Genomic DNA, 20842 nt, shown 5'->3' with positions numbered 1-20842 from the left:
AGCGAGATCACGTTGTAGGAAATTTTGCTTATGAATCAACCTTAAGTACTTTTTGTATACTAAGTAAAACTGTTAAATAAAAAAATTGGCATCATGATATGATACTATTGAAGTTAGCGAAAGGTATCGAAATGAGTTAACATATTACTAGTTGATCCTGGAATATATTCTTGGTAACAAAGAGAGTCTGTAAATATAAACCAACCTTATTTTAGAAACTCCTCCATAAGACCATCTTAATAGATAGCCTTCTAGAGTATTGCCATAATAAAGCAGCCAAACATATGTAAATAACAGTATTTCGTCCATTTTATTTTAGCCTATCAAAGAACAAACGATAAGATAACTGAGCACTGGCAGTTCTACTCGGCTTCAAATCCATACGAATGGTGAGTAAAACTCCTCGACAAAATCATCCCTCCTCGTAGGCAGATATCTATAAAGCTGCTTTGATTTCATTAATAAACCCAGCATTTTAGTTTTCTAAAACAAGTTATGTATTTGAATCTAATCTTAGGAAAAAAAATAACTCAAATTTTTCTCGAAAGAAAATGTAGTTGTATATATATATTTTTTAATTCATTCATTATTATAATTATATTATTCTTCCGGCAGAGCCGTGCCGAAAGCAGTGTAACTCAGGCAGTTGCCGTAGGTAAAAGAAATGAGAAAAGGGGGAATATTAAAAAGTGGAATATAAAAATATTAATAAAAAAATTCTGAAAGTTTTCAGATTTTATATTACGCCCAAAGGAGCTTTTATTTACCGTTTTATGCGTTACCTTTATTTATTAAAAATCATATTCTACGTACTCAAACTATAAAATTCAGTTCAACAGCAATATCGAAAATTAATTTTAAAATGAGCCTATCTTTAGAATTTCCGATACAGAGTCTCGCGCGCTGGAGATAATTTTTTTTCCCGTATAGTGTTGTCATTGCTCGCTTTGAAATCGTTTAATTTTTTAATCAAAAATTCGTTGAAGTGTTAGAAAATCTCAAATCGATAATAAAACAAATTTCAAATTCAAATTAAGGCTCTCACATGCCCATATTCTACGGAAGATTACGTTATTCAAATTTTGATGCCTCTAGGTACCTTGTCATCACAATGCGAAAAACATACATACATTCATGCAGATTTTCCATTAATTAATTTCTTTAATTATAAGACAGGGCGATAATATATGGTGGCAACGATTTGAAAAATGGTACAGCCTTTTAGAGTTTTCGACGCAAAATGCCAAAACGAAATTAATAGCCGTTCAGAGCAAATTGCCCCTTTGGATTTAAAAGGGACAGTTCGACACCTCCCGTTCTATACTGGGCTGATTTACGAAATTCAACTTGCGCTTTTCAGGTCTCGAAAGTGCGACTTAGGATATGTATTAGATTTATATATAGCATTGTTCTAATATAGGTATTTTGACACAAAATCGAACTTTTTCTGAAACTGTATGCCAACGTTTTTTCCATATTTCGATTTTACGACCTATATTACGTCAAACTGCCAAGTTCTGTAAAAATCGCACTATTAGTTTTTAAAATATCAGCTCTTAAACTTTTGGCTCCTCCAGTGTTAATTGAATTTGGTATATAATAATTAATCTCTTTTTTTAAAAAATTATTTTATTCTTCCTTTCACATTTCAAAATTTAGGTTCATTCCAAATAAAATTCGCCCATTTTTTATGATTTACTTTTAAAATTTGTATTTTTAAAATAATTTTTATAAATTTTTCGAAAAAAAAAAATGGAATTACAACCTATAAACTTTCTAACATCATTTTAAAGTGGATGCATTTCTAAGCATACTTACGAAAAATTAGAGGTTTTTATTCAGAATTTCCTAAGATATACATGAATTTACATATTGGCGCATTTTAAAATTTGGAATATTTGTTATCACCGATAACACCAAATGTGGTTTAAGCACTTTGTTAAAATTATTTGAAAGTGTGAACGATGACTTTTTTCCACTCCTGTACAATGAAAAAAAGGAAAGGACAATAGGTTGTTATAAATTAAGAAGTTCGCAAAGTGAATTATTCTTGGCACAAACTGAAAAAATGCACCAAGATAAATTTTTAAATTTCTCCATAAATTTCTCACCAAAAATTACGAAATTCAATGGCTAGGCATAATTTGAGTCGTGGAATCGAAAATGGAAAACAATTGGCATGTTATTTCAGAAAAAGTCCGATTTAGTGTCAAAATACTTATGTTAGAACAATGCTATATATTAATCCAATATGTATCCTAAGCCGCGCTTTCGAGCCATGAAAAATGCAGATTGAATTTTGTCAATTGGCCCAGTATAACGGGAGCTATAGAACTGGCCCTTTTTTTTCCGCAGGGTACTTTAAGCACTTTGTTAAAAATATCTGAAAGAATGAACGATGCGCGCTTTTTTCCTGTTCGTGCACAATGAAAGGGAAAGAAAAATAGAACCATTAATTTAGAATTACGTCAAGAGAATTATTCTTGGCGCAGACTGAAAAATGTGCGCAAAGATAATTTTTTAAATTTCTCGGTAAATTTCACATCAAATTTTACAAAATTCAGGCATAATTTGAGTCATAGAATCGGAATGTGAAAAAAAAAATTGGTGTGTCATTTCAGAATAGTCACATTTTGTGTCAAAATACACTACTAGCCATTAAAATAGCAGCACCAGAAAGGGATGATCTGACAAACTTCAAAATCACAAGAAAGGAAGAAGAGGTTGGGTTGCATGATCTCAACGCCCTCCCATATGCCTAACGCCCGAGAGGACAGACATACTGTGAGGTCAGCCCTGAAGTACCATATAACCATATCACGGACCATTAGTCAGAAAATGGGGATGTTTGGAACACGCCCAGTATCCGCTCGTATAGAATGTGGATGTTTGTAGCAGTAGTGGACCATCAGCACAGCGACGATTACTTCGACTTCCCTTGACAATGCAGCATAGAGAGACGGCAACTCTGCTGGGTCGAACGACAAAGCTGGATACAAGAGCAGCACAATGTCGTCTTTTCAGACGAGTCCCGGTTCTGTGTGCAGTATTCTGATGACCGTATACGTGTCTGGAGACTCCGAGGAGATCCCACGTCGCCTACTTACATTCGATGTCAGCATAGGGGGCCTGCACTTGGCTTGATGGTTTTGGCACTATTGGGTACACAACACACACATCTGTAGATTAGATCGACGGTAATTTGAACACAGATAGGTACATTTCTGACATATTACGTTCAGTAGTTGTGGTCTACCTTCGAGGCCTGCCAAACGCTGTCTTCCAACAAGGTAATGCCAGTCCATATGTGTCACGTCGTGTTCTGACCTTCCTCGATACACAGGATATTCGATTGCTGCCCTGGCCTGCACAGTATCCAGATCTATCACCGAGTGAAAACATCTAGTCATGAGTTGCTGAGACACTGGTTCGCCAACCATCTCCAGCTAATACGGTTGATGAAGTGTGGCATTTGAAGGAGCATAGAATGAGCTGCCCATTTCTCATCCAAGCCCAGTTTGACTCCATGCCTAACCGGGTAAAGGCTGTGGTGACAGCTGTTTCTACTAATTTCGCACCTCTGTAAACTCCCAAACTGCTTACAAATTTAATCATTTTGTCTTCGTACCATATTGATTACGTACAATGAAAAATCTTTTTTGCATTTGCTTTCGTTCATGGGGGCAGTTAATTTTAATGGCCAGCAGTTTACCTATGTTAGAACAATACTGCAAATAAATCTAACATATAACCTAAGTCGCATATTCGAGTTGAAAAACTCAACTTAGGTTTTGTCGATCGGCCCAGCAAAACAAGAGATACAGAGCTGTCCCATTTCATTTTCGTGTATGGTGTACATATTACGATAACACGAGTTTTATTCTAAACATTTACAGAATTAAGTTAAATACTGTATCATTATATGCAGTACATCGTAAGAACCCATTTATTTTTACACACGAAAATAAAAGAAATACCGACAATACACGCATACCCTCAAGTCGAAATTCCATGAAACTATGTCCATTATTTACACAGTATGTATTTTTTGCTCCAAGTATTCAGTTGGTAGATTGCATAAATTACCTAATTGTAACTTATAAGAAACTTCTTAAAAAACGTTTTGGTCTTTGTAACTAATTTGCATTCTCGTTCCTAGGAGTAATTATTACGAAATTGTATTTTAATCCCAAACTACGTGTGAAAGTAAGAAAACAATTGGAAATAAAATTATACAAATTTTAAATACTTTCTTAAAAGGAGAAAAACGTCGCAAAAAGTTTAAAATTAAGTAACGCAACAAAGAAAACCATTGAAAAATATTCTTCTTCTTCTTGAAGCTTGGCTTCCATTTGGCGCCTTATGCTCCAACTCAAAGAAAAATATTATTTTTAAAAGTTTTGGAAGGCATTCCTCTATTCGTATTGGTTGTTTGTCTCGTAGCATGATTTCGCATAACACGGTATTTCCTAGAAACCCGTCTACCGTATTTTAGGAGTTAGTTATAGAGTTGCACATAAGGCCTGTCTTGTGTTTATTGGTTGAGGTTCACGAGTTAAGTTATTCATTTTTAACTTCCACATGGCCTTCTTTCAAAGACTTGCATCTATCATAAGCTCTAGAGTGAGACTCATCTCCAAACTGATTTTTAAATGTGGAATAAATCTGAGGTTTTCGAAAGTCAAATAAGATTTTTTTCCTGCACAACATTCTTTTCAACCTCCTTCTCGGACATGTTGAACGTGATTAACAAGGGTCATGAAAAAAGAAACTAATACTATAACGAGAAGCTCAGACATGTATGCCTTGTCCAATGGGTCATGATTACATTGAACTATTTACATGAACGGAGCATGAGACCATTTTATTTTCCCAATGGCGCCCACTAACCATTGCAGGCGTTGGCCACTGCAATGACTGGAAGCAGTAGTCGCCTTATTACGGACATACCTTAACAGGTGAACCTCAGTTGCCTCTTATAAAGGGACAGACAAGTTAAATGCAGTGACTAGAGAAAAGCCACTGGACGAAAGCGCACGCGACAAAAGCCCACAAAAAAGACCCCACTGAGACAATTGCCCACGCGACTAATACCCACACCGATGAATGCGCACATTGATAAAAGCGCACACAAATAAAAGCCCACATAGACATAAAGCCCACGTTGATAAAATCCCATACTGACAAAAACCCACACCGGTATATAAGCTACGTTAAAAATATTCATTTTTTCCCTTTTTTCTTCAGCTCTTCCCTTTTTTTTAGTAGATACATGAATAAAAAAAATAAATTAATAGCAACTAATTGATCAATAAATTTAAGTGTAGAGGAACACATTTCATTTTGGGCTCCGGGTGAATTAAGGGAGTCAATCAAAATAATGTAATTATAAACATATACATGAATGTGCAAGTTTGTTATTATATTTACGCGGCAAATGGAAGTACCCTCGTATAAGTCCGACAAAGGGAGGTGAAAGCGAATACTTTCACCAGAGAGCTTTCAATACTTTCAATCTTCAATACTTCCAATCAGAGAGCAGAAAGTTTGCTTTCAACCTAATAAATTAAGCAAATAAAGTAGTGATAAAATATACAAATACTTGAGACATTAAAATTCAGATCTGAATATTCCATTTATTATAATTAAAATTATAACTACATTTTATAGTAATAAAAACCATAAGTCCCTTTTGATTATGTGCGCATTTATCAGTGTATGCTTTTATCAGCGTGGGCTTATATCTATGTGGGCTCTTATCAATGTGTGCTTTTATCAGTGTGGGCATTTATCAAAGGGCGCTTTCATCGCTGTGGGCATTTATCGCGCGGGCAATTATCATAGTGGGCTTTATTTTGTGGGCTTTTGTCATGTGCGCTTTCGTCCAGTGGGCTTTTGTCTGGGAACCGTTAAATGCATGCCTTCTCCGGGATTCGAACCCCGGCCCTTAGATATAGGCTCCGGTAACCACTTTCGCTTCTGAGCGGCCGGAGCATGAGAGTTTCAGTTTATATTTGAATTTATATTTGTTTTCAATTAAGTAATGTTTGTATTTTCTCCCTACAGATTTATCAAAAATTTAGAAACGAAGTGTTTCGAAAATAAATGCGACAAAAGTTTTAAAGAACACTTTATTATCATTAAGAAGACTACATGATGAAAAACTATTTCTTTTGGAAGATGAATTCGGACGAGAACTCCTGTCCTGTCCCATTCTGTTAAAATCGACTTTACCTTTTTTCAAAAGCTCGATAATTATTATATTTTAATACTTTAAAAAGTCCAACGATGAAATAAAAGCATAAAAATGCACGCAAATATTTCAGAAAGAAATTAAATTGCAGAACTTTACCATGCACAGTTTCTTCTTGAAACTTGCTGAAAAATTTGTTCGTTTCCTTAGTTTGCGTTAGGAATTTGTATTTTACAATTTTTTTTTCTTTAAAAAGAACGCAAATAAAATTTGAGTGGAAAATTAATCAGTATCGTGTACTTCTTTTACAATACATTTAAAAAATCATAATATACAAAACTACTGAAAAGTAAAAACGTGCAGTAGAAAGAGGTAAGTAATACAGAATTCAGTGAAGCAACAGTCACAATTTGACCATATACAAATCTTAAAGGATTTCTTGCTGATAAATAATCATATAAAATAACAATTTTTTGCTGAAAAATAATTTTGTTGATAAATAATCACATAAAACAGTCATTTTTTGCTGACGAATAATTTTTGTTGCTGAATGATCACATAAAATCGTAATTTTTTACTGACAAATAATTTTCGTTGATAAATAATTACATAATATAAGTATTCACTATACAAATCGGCTGTCATGTAGTATGCGATCTACGGCTTATATATATATATATATATATATATTATATTTTTATTTTGCAGTCATTTTATCTCACGACCAAACTTGAAAGGTACTGATTTTTTTATTTTATGAAGCTATTGTTGCTAAATTGCGAAACTATTAAAATTTAAACCTGTCTAGAATAAAGCACAGGATTTCCCGTGCAGATAATGGTTTTATCCTCATAATCTCCCATTTTCGTTATTTCTTAATGATTTTGTTTCGGCAACCTTGTTTCTTAATAAGCGGAATTAATGGGATTGTCGTTTATTAGAATAACAGTAATATATCATACAATCTACATAATGTTTATTGTGCTGAATGCCGAGACTCTGTATGATGCCGGATTTGGGCATTTGCTATGATGCAAAAGTAGGTCGCTGGATAGAAGGGGAGAAAAACCATTCATAAAATATAATAAATGTAATATTTAATACGTGCACCACAGACTATTTGCAATTTTTCGAAATTTTTTAAGTGTAAACTGATCAGTGTGTTGGACGGGCAGAGAATTAATAATGCATATAACACTATATACGTAAAATGTTTGAAGTGCGAATGCTAAATCTTTGAAATTCTTTCATATTTTCTTAATTGAAAATAGATCGCTGTCTACAGGGGAAGAACGACAGTAATGTTTCGTATGTTATGCATAATTTAATGTATCATATTTCTTAATTGTAAACTGTATTTTAGTCTCATTTTTATTTATTTTTTTTTCTTTTAATATGTTAATAATCTTTGCCGAGTTATTATATTATTATATAGATGATCTGGCTAGCTATTGAAAAAAACTAGCAAAAGTCACCAACTCATCCCTTATATGTAACTTTATTGGAATTATAGATTTAAACGGGTTATAAGATCAATTAATGGAATCATTTTCATTTGTACGTTCGTATTTATTTCCATATTTAAATACAGCGTTTCAGTGAAGCCATTATGAAATAACTATTGCAGCAGATCGCATACTATATGAATACGTACAAATCTCAATATTTTTTTAAGTACAAAATTACAAATAAAATTCAAAAAATACAATATCTTTTCGTTTTATTATTATTATTTTTTTAACTTTTAGTTATTTATTCATTTTTCATCACAGTAGGATGAAATTATTGATGGCAATATAAATTTATAATAAAAACACAATCATTTAAAGACACTTAAATGTGAAGTAAATATTCTTTTTCCGTGATTTTTGACAAAGAAATTTTTTTAAAAACATTTTTTAGAATATAGGTTTCAGATTGGCAACTCAACGCATTTTCTTAAAATTTAAGAGTTGAATGGAATACTTATTTTTAAAACATAAATTTAATTCAGATTAAGTTTTTGCAAATCTTCCATTTTAGATTATTCTCCAGTTCAAATTTAATATCAGTGAAATTACTGAAAACAGCAAAACTGTTCATAATTTAAGAAATTACTCATATATATTACTGCATATATATACATACTATAGATATGATAGGAGAGCTCCTGCTATCATTTGTTATAGTATACAGTGCTCTTCAGTTGCGCGGAGGGCAGAATTGCGCAAAGACAAATGAGAATAATACAGCATTGCAGGGTTAGAAATGTCATGTTCAAGTCGTAGATGGCGCTGTTCGACGGCAAAGAGCGTTTATACAATCTTTTGAGATAACATCATTCGTAAGCTGCCCACCTGTAAGATCGACGTATTAAGGACGCTTTGATTACTTCTTCTGAGGGTTATATCAAAGAGTAAAACATTCCCCTTTCAGAATTGTGAAGACCTTGTAGCACGCATGTCGATGTGGAAGTCCAAGACATGGCATCAGTTTACGCAAGACATGCCATCCATCTGTCTTGGGCTTCCATTGGAAAATTGTTTTCAAGATATAGGACACCAAGTGACATGACGTTGAACATGCGGTGAAGTTCATGGTCGCCATTTTGAAGCCCATTTTCAAATGCATTTCGCATACGTCTTCAGTAATCGAAAATTATTTTGTTCTGTTAGTTCTGGTTTTTTAGTTCTCGTCTTCTTTGGAAAACTATTGCGAAGTGGCATTTCTGACCCTGCATTGATGCTGAATTTCTTGCAGTCTTAATGCAACTTACCCCTCCCTAAATTTTTTTAATTTAGGATTTGTCTTACTGTTGTTCTACAAAAGGGGTTCAGCTAAGTTTGCACAGCGTACATGCTTAGCTAAATTTCCTGTATAGTATAACAATGATGAGACAAATCTAAATTAAAAGCATTTACGAAATGACTAACTTAAGAAACAAACATTTTGTTCAATTTGAAAAATAATAACCCTATGAAAAATTTTAAACGGGCGTTTAATTAAAGCTATTCATGTTAAAATGGGATTTTTATCTATAGTGTAAACTAATTAAAATTAAATGCTTGGACAAAAATATTTTCTGAACCTGTGGAAAATGAATAATTTACTTTATTAAGAAAAATTAGATGCACGGGGTAATGATCTAAAACAGATCTCTCTCGTAAATTTTTAAATTCAAATTTTAAATGCGTTATTTCTGATTTATGGACCTATTAAAGGCAGTTCTATTTAGTACCAACTTATCTTCGATCTCCATAGAACCACTGACTATATGATTATAAGAAGCAAACATAGATATTAAAACATTTCAGTCTAAATGACAAAGTTTAGTATTAAAAAAATAAATACATTGCAGAGCGAGAATGGCTTAGTAATTGCCGAGGATGTCCTTTTCGTGGTTTACTAAGCCACACTTGCTCCCAAAGCCTGGAGGAGGGCTGTGGGAGTTAAAATCGGAGGGGGGCAAAAAGTCTAAGGATTGCCTACAGAGGAATAGCACCTTTGAGAAAGACAGTTCATAAGGCAGCAAAAATTCAATGGCATTCTTTTTTATCAAGTAGCAATTTCCTTCGAAGTCTGTTGACGTAATTTGTTCAGTCTTGCTTTCTGAAATATTAGAAAAGAAAAACTTTTTAAATGAGCATCAAACAAATAAAGACAGACACACACACACACAAAACAAATAATCTGAAAGTTTTCAGATTGCACAAAAGGTCTATTTTAAAATTTAATTCGGTTTATCAATAAAGATTATCAGTAGAAATGGCCCCGGTGGAATAAGGAAATATTTATACGATACTAGACGAATTACATTTAGGCCATCATGGGAATGTTATATATCTTCCGTATATTTGAAAAGCAAAAAAATATGTAATTAATTCTATAAAATAATGAATGTTTTTAATGAAATATATCGTGAATTAAATACATTTTTTTAAAAATCAATCGGATTAAAAAATAAAAAAGTAATAATCTTAATACTTTTGCCACTCAAGCAGAGGCGCGTGTTCATTTTATTATGCAATCACGGTAACAGACTCGAATGAAAAGTGAAACAACCCAGAATCGTGTTTCGAGACTAACAGACTTTTGGTCTAAAAAAGTAAAATTAAAAAAAAAAAAAAAAAAAAAATGTCTAAAAGGGCTCAGATTTTAAGGATATCTAAAAGAACTCTAGCATAAAAGAAGAAAGTTTAATATGATTTATCAGTGGAGGTTATCGTTAAAGATGGCTCAGGGAAATAGCGAAACATTTTACAGGATATTACATGAATATGCATTTAACTGGTGTATTTTCTGAATATTTAAAAAGTGAAAAATATAATGTAATTCTATAAAAATATCGAATGATTTTAAGTATATACATCATGAATTAAACATATTTTTATTTAACTGAATCCCATTAAAAGGTAAAAAAAAATATTCTCAAGAATTGAAATTTTGTTTTTAATTAATTTAGTTTAATTATTAATAGCGGACAGATTAAATACAAAAAAAAATAAAATGTTAATGTTTTTCTGGATGGAAACAGACTAATGAAATTTGAAACAAAGCAAAATCTATTTTGGAGACTAAGACACCATTCGGGCTAATAAAATAAATACAAGAAGAATTTTAGGGTTCTGAGCATTAGAATATCATAAATTAATGATACAACAAAAGTTTAATGAAATTGAACTTTTGTTGAACTTTGAATTAATTACACTCTTAAAGCAGTTCATGGAAGTTTTTCCAATGATATTGCTTGTAATTTACAAACATTTCAATTCATGATAATTTGGTAAAGTTGCCAATTAAACCTAGCTTACCAATATTTTACTTCTCAAAAATTTACTAAAAATATGAAAATAAACCAAAAAAATGTAGATGATTTATTTAAAATTCATCAGATATTATAAGACAGTGGTCTCAAATTGACGGCCTGCAGGCCGTAAGTGGTGGTCTTCGAAGCAATTTTATGTAACAACAAATAGATTTCAATTATGTATTTGTTGAAAGTATAGTTTTGCAATGATTTTAAGATTTTAGTTATTTCAAGTCCGAGTTTACATTACTTTCATTACCATAAAAAACGAGCTGAACGTAACAGAAAATTTATAAACGGAGCTAATTTACAATGTGATATAAGTATTATTCAAAGATTTGAAAATACAGATTTGTCTATTTTATTGGTACTTGTCAAAAAAATAAATACGCTCAATTACGAATGTTTTCACTAAGATTAATCGCTTTTATATTTGAATAAACTTTTCTCCACATTTGAAAATGAATAAAACCGGATTGACTATGAGCGTCTACAATCCGTAATTTTTCTCCAAGAATCGAAACGCCATCAAGTGCCAAGTTGCAGTGGAGAAACAAAGAAGTTTATTACTATTATTTTCACATAAAAATATGTATTTTTATTTACGCGTCGAAGAAAAATTTTATAAATAGGAGACAGACATTAAATTGTTACAATATATTCTCAAATTTTTCCCACTTGGAAAGTTCTCTCTCAAACCTTAGAACGTTTTCATAATTTGTTCATCTTTAGTTTAAATTAAAGTGAATTATTTAATTGTTATTTAAACATATTAAAATTATTTGAAATAAATGTCAATCTTAAAACTTAACTGCAGTGTAATCAACAAAATGTCTTTCAGGTACCAAATTTTATATTTCAAAGTAGAACATAAATTTCAATTTTTTTTTCTTTTGTGTTGTCAGTATTGTTATTGTTTATTTATGATAAATATTTATCACACAAAATTTAGTTAAAATGTTTTTATTTAAGGGAGAAAAAATATCTGTAAGTTTTTAGAGTTTATATATTACTCAAAGGCGCATTTTTCTAACGTTTTGTGTGTTACCTTTATTTATTAAATATCAGAGTCTTCGCATTTAAACCACAAAATTCAATTCGACAGCGATATCACAAAATATTTAAAAAGTATATCTTTAGAATTTCTGATACATAGCCTCATGCCCTGGAGATAATCGATAATCCCGCCCCCCCCGCACAGTGTTGCCATTGCTCGCTTTGAAATGATTGAATTTATTAATCAATAATTCGTTAAAGTTTTACAAATATGAAATAACTAATGAAACAAATTCCAAATTGGGGCTTCTAGATGCCCATGTTTGGGTGGAGGATTACGTTATTCAAAATTTGGTGGCTCTAGGTACCGTTGTTTTTTCACAATGCGAGAAATACACATATATTTATGCAGATTTTCCATTTTATAATTTATTAAAATATAATGCAGGACTCTAACATTTGGTGGCAACAGTTTGAAAAGTGATTCGCCGTTTATAGTAATTCGACGCAAAATGCCAAAACGAAATTAATAGTCCTTTTGGGCTAACGCCCTTTGGACTAAAAATTCATCCCTGTCAGATGTTTTCAGATTGTGTCTTCGACCTGCATGCAGTATGAGTTTAAGACCACTGTTATAAGACGTACATGAAAATAAAATATGTACTGAACACAAAATATAAGCATGTAAAAAATATTCAAAATAATTTGTGATAATAATAAATTATACATATGTAAAATACGAAGCAAACTTACAAATTTAAGTGCAATGTCAATGATGATTGCTTATAAAGGTACTCGCAATCATTGACCATACTGAATAGGCAACATAAACTTTCAGTCACAGAAGTGTTTTGAGTAAGGAAAATATTCATGTTATGGTATTTTAGAAATCCAACACTCTGTACCCTCCCTCGTCCCGCATAGTAAACGTGTGTACTCACTCTTTTAAACTCATTAACCCCTGTACAACGGAAACATAGTGTTGGAGGTGGTTTTAAAGTTCGAAAATTTTCAAGGGTCCTATATAAATTATGAATAACAAAATATTTAAATTTATACATAACTTAATATGAAATACCAACTATAAATATGGTTCAACTCAAAAATGCATATTTACAATTATTTAGATTATTTTTAATGTTTTTCATGAATTAAAAAAGTGTAGAAAATATTAGTAAATAGCAAAACTTGAATAAAAGAAGTCTTATATTCATAAACTAAGAGCTTATAGGCTAAATAAACGACTGACCACATTTCCCCGTGAAACCGAAATAATTATCCCAGAGAAAAAACTGCCCTATGGCTGAGAAGACTTCCTATACTCTCTCTCTCTCTCTCTATATATATATATATACACACATATATATGTGTATATATATATCTACGTATGTATGTGATTTGCAATAATGAAATTGATTGCTTTCCTCGTTATTGAACAGCAGCTATCTTGAATTATTTTACCTCAAAATTTGTTTAAGAAATACCAACTCATTTGAGTTTAAAATTATAATTATGCATTTTTCAGCATGCAAAATTACATAAATTAAGGTTTAAAAAATTAGGTTTTAAATTTTGTTGCCATTTCCATGGATATTAAGTTTCATATTTTGAAGGTTTTTAGTATTAAGGGAAAGAACTGCTACTTAAAAGATGGGATTCTAGCACCGTCCACCCCATTTTTAGAAATATATTAGGAGGAAAACTATTGATTGTTGAGCTATTTAAGCAATAAATGCAAAAAAAAGTAATATATAGCTTTATTTGATAATAATCAAGTTTGTTCTATTCTTGACATTACCGATTATAACAGAATTCGATTTATTTTGTTATATTCAATTGTTTCTATTGCTTGAAAGTTAATTTTGTCGTAAAGGATATATTGATAAAAAGCAAATATTGAAGATTTATAGAATAGCCTTTTATGCTTACCAGTCCTGTAGGCTTGGCTTTGACCCGGACAATGGCATTCTTTTCTGCTTCCCTTTTCAGAAAGCTTTTCCTGACCTTTTCCGTTCTAGAAAACAAACAAAAGCATTTAGAAAGAAAAAAACATTAGGAAACATTTAGGAAATTTTACCGGATTTTACTGTTAACATTTTATGTCTTAAAAATATCTTTGTGAGCTTACAGAATATTTAAAAATTTGTCACTAGATTCTCCTAAGATTTCATTTCAATCTATGGAGGGTTTTAGTTATGGAAGGTATTTGAATAAAAGTTTAAGGGGCTCGTCAACATAAATATTGAAGTTAAACGTTTATTTCAATCCTAAATTTTCTTTGCAAGAAGTTTTACATTTTCTCATGGTATTACTTTCTTGTTGTAAGTTATAGCAGATCCGGATGATATTGAAAGATGAGTAGCTCGGATATCGACTAGAGCTTCGAAACCCTTAATATTATCTGCATCTTAAGATAGATTTTGTGAACAGAGTTACAAGGGATGAGAAAATTTAGCGATAAAATTTGTTCAAAAAATTATCTTGCTTGTTTGCTTGATAATTCTCTTTGCCGAAGACAATTATTGCCCAAAAGGGTAATTTATTTTTTGTAGTTGCTGCCTAAATTAATTCTAAATCCTTGAGTTACATTTCTTGGAAAGAATAACTGTTTAATCTTTATCACGACAAGAGCCCACAAAAATACCCACACGGATAAAGCTTACACGAATAGAGCCCGTAAAAGTAACTTTAGCCTCTCTCGAATCCAAGTGCGTATCTCGCATAACGCAAAAACGTTGGCGCTAACGAAGCCGTCATGCGTTACATCTGAAACTTTTAGTAGAATAGTTAATTAAATCAGTTGGTGCACCAACTTCACTATCTTTTTTCTCAGGGGGTCCCAAAGTAAACTTCCAATTTTGTGCATCGAAAAATCTTTCTTCCCGGCCACTGGCCGAACCGAATGCGTAGAAACTCTAATTTTAATTGTTTTTTAAAAAAAAAAGCTATTTTTAACTGTATTTGATGTTTTATATTTTTCTGTATTTTGCAATTTTTATGTACTTTTGCCTTGCCGCGAGGTGAAAACTGGTTAATTGAATGCGAAATATATCTCTAATAAACTGGTTTTACATAATACACAAGTTTTAATGGAAATGCAGCAATTTAATAGGGCGTACAAACAAGTGATCATCAGATATTTTAAAATTGTTGCAACATCATATTGGTTCAAAGATAACTAACGTTAATTATTTTCGCATAGCTGATATCAGAATCATTTCCCGGAAATTAATATCAAAGCTGAAAAATTTAGAGAAAACATGTTTTCTGCTTAAAGGATTATATTATTGCGGAGAATGCTGCCCTTTTTAAATGTATTACTTAAAAGCAGCTGTTTCATTAAAGGATCTGATACTTACCAAATAGTCCCAAGTATATTCTAAATGACTGCTCTTCGGATTATCACAGAAGCGAGAAAAACTACTCGGATTACAGCTATACAAAGCTACAAATCCAACCCACCAACTTCTACTGAAATCAAGAAACAAGCGGCTGGTACATTAGTTAAAATTAAAGCATCGCATAGAGCGCAATGAATGAACGACTTCAAACCAAGTAGTATGAAGACTCAAATGTCTCCCATAGAGGTGAGAAATTATTACAGGAAATAGATGAAAACAAACCAATGAATTGTAACCAGGTCATGGTTAATTCCTTTGAATATACTGATATCAAATACCAGCTAGATATTAATGACTTGGGAAAGAAAAACAGTGCTGATGCAATATTAAAATCAAACACATTACGTATGTTATATGAACAATACCCTGAACCTGAATGGACTAGAGTAGTGATCGCCAGTAGCTCGCAATCGTGTTGAGAGAGCGTGTTGAGCTCCGGGAATGACTGAATCGAAGAGTCGGGAGCTGTGCTCGTGTGTCGTCGAGTGCATCGCGAGTTGTAGCATGGAGAGTCTCGAGAGTATCGAGAGTACGTGAAGTTCCGAGAACGACCGAGCAGAGCCGGGAAGCTGTCTGCAGTGAAGCTGTCTCCACCGTTATTGCCCGACAGTGGGAAGGCTGTGTCACTGATTGTTCCAGCGTGTTTAGAGTAAATCTTCGACAACTGTAAAAAGTGTTATTAGAGCTGTCCTGATTAATATTGGCTAAATAAAGTGTGCTTCTATACTTCATCAAGTGTCGTCGTTATTCACTCCAAATCTACGAACCCCTTACGAACGTGAAGGAAGAAAATAGCGTAACAACTGGTGTCAGAAGAAAGTAAAACGCAACAATATTTACTGGAAATGTAAGTTTACAGGCAATAAACACATGGGAGATCTATGTAAACAATTGGTAGTTCTTTTGATTGTTAGCTCACAGTAGAATTTAAAACTGGTACAGTAGCTCAGAGACGTCACAACTTTGGCGACCGCTGGATTAGAGTATACACTGATGGCTGTAAAATACAAGACAACACTGGGGCTGGTGTATACAGTTAACCTTTTTTTCCAATGTGCTCCTGTGGGACACTTTATGTCGAATTTTGCTGAAGAGATCCTTGTAATCTCACTGGCTCTGGAAAACCTCAAGATAAAGATCCATTAATTCTCTAAAGCAGTTATTTTAGTTGATTCCAAAGCAACCATCTAGGCTGTAGTTATAAATCATGACACAGATACCCAGATTATATCAGAAATAAGCAAACCTTGAAAGTTCTGTATAAACACAACAAAACAATCGTTTTTCAATGGATCCCTTCACACGTAGGTATCGACGGTAACGAAAAGGCAGACTCACTAGCCAAGAGAGGAACACTTGAGCCACAAGACAGCAAACCACTTCCTCCAGAGTCACTTAAAAAGCATATTTTTGAGAAATGAATGCATACTCTTAAATCTGACCAGGCAGCAAAATCAACAGGCCAATCCTGGGCTAACATTCAAGACACATGGAAAATGTTTTGTCAGAAACGCCGTAAAGAGGCTGTGGGAAACTTCAGACTGCAAACAGGCCACGATTGCATGGCACATAATCATCTTAATAAAACTGGTATCCTTCTAGCTTTAGTATACGCTAAATTTGAAATTAGGACATCATGAATGCAGATCTTCTTATATGCCCAGAACTAGATAAAGTGTCTCAGAAAAGTTGTGATATGAGTAAACTATATTGGAATGCTAGAGCTTTCATAAACTCCCTGTAAAGACTACATCTCTAATGATCCTTTCCTTGTTGTTTAATTTTTTTTAACTTTTTACTTTTATTCCCATGTTCATTTATTCTGATTCTTTAAATGTCTGTTCATTTTTTATTATATATCGTTAATCTTGTGTGGTGCTTTACCCGTTCAATATGTTTGGATTGATCTTTTCAATAAAGCCATATGTAACAACATATTCTAAATGAATGATTTTATTTAAAAGAATATGTAATCTCTTTACTCAAATTATATTGAATGCGCGAAGAAATCTTAGAAAGATTTAAAATCATGTAAATGAAATAAAAAACTGGTTGAAATCGAAAACAACTGACCATAGGCGGGATTGTGGGGTGCCAAACAAAAGATGTTTGATTGCGGATGCTCATGATTAACAAACAGTCAATATTTTGGAACTTACTAGTGCGAAAAAATCATTAAATTTCTGAGGAAAAAAGCTTACTGTTCTTGGTGCCTCTTATGCTGTTCTTTTTTCCATATGTCTTTGAAATCAGAACAGAAAGAGATCCACAAACCAAAAAATTCTTTTGGCCATTCACTTTCGTTATTTGACTTAGGTTGAAATTTGAAAAAAGTTTGCGTCTTCTTGAACCTGAAAAATAAATTTTCGCAGTTTCAGAACGCATTATCTGAAATCAATAAGTTTGTTGAAAATAAGTCTGCATTGATATAATATAATTAGGATAGACTTATTATTAGACAATGGTTATTTGTTCTTGGGCATTTGAGCTTTTTAAAATTTATTTGCAAAAAGAATTTACTAAATGTGAAAGAAGTGATACCATTTTTTTATACATATATATTGTAGTTTACATATTTCAAAACCTGATTGCAATACATAAATGTAATCAAAACTTAAAGTTAAAAAATCGAACTACATTACAAGATAACACTAAGGAATTAAAGCTGTATCCTGTTAAAAATAGAGCAAAATTCAAAATTCAGTGCTGTCCTGAGGCAAGAAAAAGTAAAACAAATTACACCAGCCTTTTTAAATAACCACGTGAAGAAAATAAAATTATGTATTGGCATAACGTAATATTTGCAAATAAATCAAAATTGAATATATTTGAATCCGCTCATGCGTAACATTGGTATCACACATACATTTATTTCAGACGAACAACTCTTTCAGATAGTTTTACAACTTTTTCAATCCTTACCTCAAAAACTAAGGTATTCAATTTCAACAACCAGTCAGCTATCAGCATCGAATCTTTCGCCATCAGCCATCATTTGTATTAAAGAATTACCTACTACGGTACCAAAAGACCCAGGTTCGAACCCCGGAGAAGACATGGATGTTTGTAAACGTATAGTGTTGGTGCGGCACTCTAAATATGCGGCGAGCCGAAAGTCCTCTCGTGTGGATTGGTGGAAGGGGAGAGGGGTAGGAGACCCCCGGATTCCCTCCTCAGGGTATCCTCTTCCTTAAAATTGGGGTGGAAAATAGAAATCCAACCTCTCTTTGGAGTAGGCGCTGGCAATCATTGTTCCATGTAATATGGACAAGACAACAGCATTAGAGAATTAGTTTTCCCTTTTGCATAGCAATCACCAAACGATTCGCGATGATTGTCAGTTTCTTATCGTAAGACAAAGCAGAAAAATTGTTCTAAAACGTTGTTCTTCGGAAAGGTTTTACGACCTTTACTATGTGGTAAAAGGCCAACATAGAACTGCATCCGAAAAATCTGCTACCTACTATAGTACATTAACGTGAAGATATAACGTTTTGGGAAGTTTTACTGTCATTGGTACAGGAATTTCATTGAATTGGCAACACCATGGGTTTAGCTCAAACACTATGGTATAAAAACTATGGATCAGTATAAGCACAGACATATTGGAAACACTATGGCGCCATATAAATATATAAATTTTATACCGAGATATGAAGTGATACAAATCGTTTAGGATTTCAAAAATTAAATTTACTTATTCTTATGCAAAATGACAGGAATTATATTACTTATGTTAACACCATATTAATATACTTAGATATAGAGGAACAATGAATACTTACTGTATTTTACATTTATCTAAGTTTTCTATTTGCAGTCGTGTCTCCACGAGCGCTGAAAAAGATTAAATGTTTTAGAACTTAAAATTATTTTAGGGATATAATGCCAGTTACATTAACAGATAACAACTACATTAAAGAGTAACTGACACTAGCTATGAAATATTACAAAACTAACAGATAATTAAATTGCAACTCTTTTGAAATTGGGGCTTGAGATTAGCACTTCATGCTTTGCTGCAACATTTCAAGTGGGGCTCCGAAACACTAGGAGTTTTCGAAGCCGTATTCCTTGCAAAGCCCTGATAAGAGCTTAATTTGGATCTTCAACGTGTTATGTGATATGCTTGCAACTGTGAGTTAAAGCCTTATGCTGTTGTGAAATAATTAATAAATTCATATGACGCAAAAATTTTCAGATTGTATGTTTGAACCCGCCCGTGAGCTTTAGTCTCGTAGATGGGAAGTAATAATCTTATAAAATTATTAAAAAAATTAATATTTGATATTATGCCCCAACGGAAGGTTTTTTCATTTACAAACACATACCCGCTTCGAGAGCATTTTGGCTAACGCCACTTTGGACTAAAAATATTTAAAAAACAGAATATCTTTAGGACTTCCGATAGACAGTCTCGCGAGCTGGAGATAAAAATGTTTTATTCCATCCAGTGTTGCCACTGCTCGCTTTGAAATTGTTGAGTTTTTTAATCAAAAATTCATTAATGATTTATAAAATACGAAACAAGCAGTAAAACAAATATGAAATTCGTGCTTCCTAATGACCATGTTCGGGTGGAGGGCTATGTTATTCAAAATGTTATGACTTTAGGTAAATATAGATTGTGCTGGAACTCCGAAAAGCACAAGTAGCTTGAACATCTCTTTATGCTTTTATAAACAACTTCTTAGCTCATATATTCTTGATTGATACAACACTATGGGTGCTAAAAACCTCCCAAAACTTGTATAAAACGTATCGCATTTTAAAATAATGAATGAAAGCTGCGAAGCGGCGAACAGATGCTACTTAGATGAGGAAAGGGAGGAAAAAATTAACTGCGCATTTAGTATCTAAGGTATTTATAAACTCGGATTCTTTGCTTCAGTTTTGAAATGGATGGGACAGGAGTTATACAGCATTACAGACCATTTCAGATGCAAGTGACGCAATGCGGATTTCAGATCGCGGACTTAGCCAAAATAAAATCAGAAATAAAAGGGCTATTGCCAAATTAAGTTCGTAATTTGTTAACAGTTTTCTTTCATATTATATATAAATTTTCCTCAATTTTTCTAATTCTAATTTTTTGGCAAATCTAATTTATTCTGGGTCTGCCTTTAACTAACAAATTGGTTTTATTCATTTCTAAAGTCGCTTTTGTAAGGCAATTATTAGTGTCAAGGCATTCTTTTTTAACAAATTTCCTTGCTTTTGCCAGCGTGTTAATGACTTTTTCCAGTTGAATCAATCGAATTAAAATAAATTTATTTGAGCAGTGGTGACATATTTCTTTTATATCGCCAAATTTGTTTAAATTCCAAAATTAAGACAAATATTTTGAAAGTGACAACACACTTCTATATAACCGAGTTTTTCGATTGAATTTTATACATAAATTTCGTACGCTTCTTAGAGTGACAACACAAAGCTTTACTGATGACACATGTACTTATCGCGTTA

General features: G+C 32.6%; 1 protein-coding gene across 1 annotated transcript in view; it reads right to left on the bottom strand.

Annotated features, from left to right (window-relative positions):
- Positions 1–6117: 6117 nt before the first annotated feature.
- LOC118200302 (uncharacterized) overlaps positions 6118–20842 on the bottom strand; it is a 129410-nt gene continuing 114685 nt past the window's right edge. The window contains exons 26-29 of the mRNA XM_085810462.1: positions 19162–19213; positions 17578–17727; positions 13905–13989; positions 6118–9781 (exon numbers count right to left, since the gene is read on the bottom strand). Coding sequence (XP_085666588.1) covers positions 9728–9781; positions 13905–13989; positions 17578–17727; positions 19162–19213 — 341 coding nt within the window. The 3' untranslated portion in view covers positions 6118–9727. The remainder of the gene's footprint in view (positions 9782–13904; positions 13990–17577; positions 17728–19161; positions 19214–20842) is intronic.

The sequence above is a fragment of the Stegodyphus dumicola genome, chromosome 2 (assembly GCF_044657685.1).
Source record: "Stegodyphus dumicola isolate Sdum_Otavi_A_Nest chromosome 2, ASM4465768v1".
NCBI lineage: Eukaryota > Metazoa > Arthropoda > Arachnida > Araneae > Eresidae > Stegodyphus > Stegodyphus dumicola.
The sequence above is the reverse complement of the archived record's forward strand: the minus strand, read 5'-3'. Positions and strand labels throughout refer to the sequence as shown.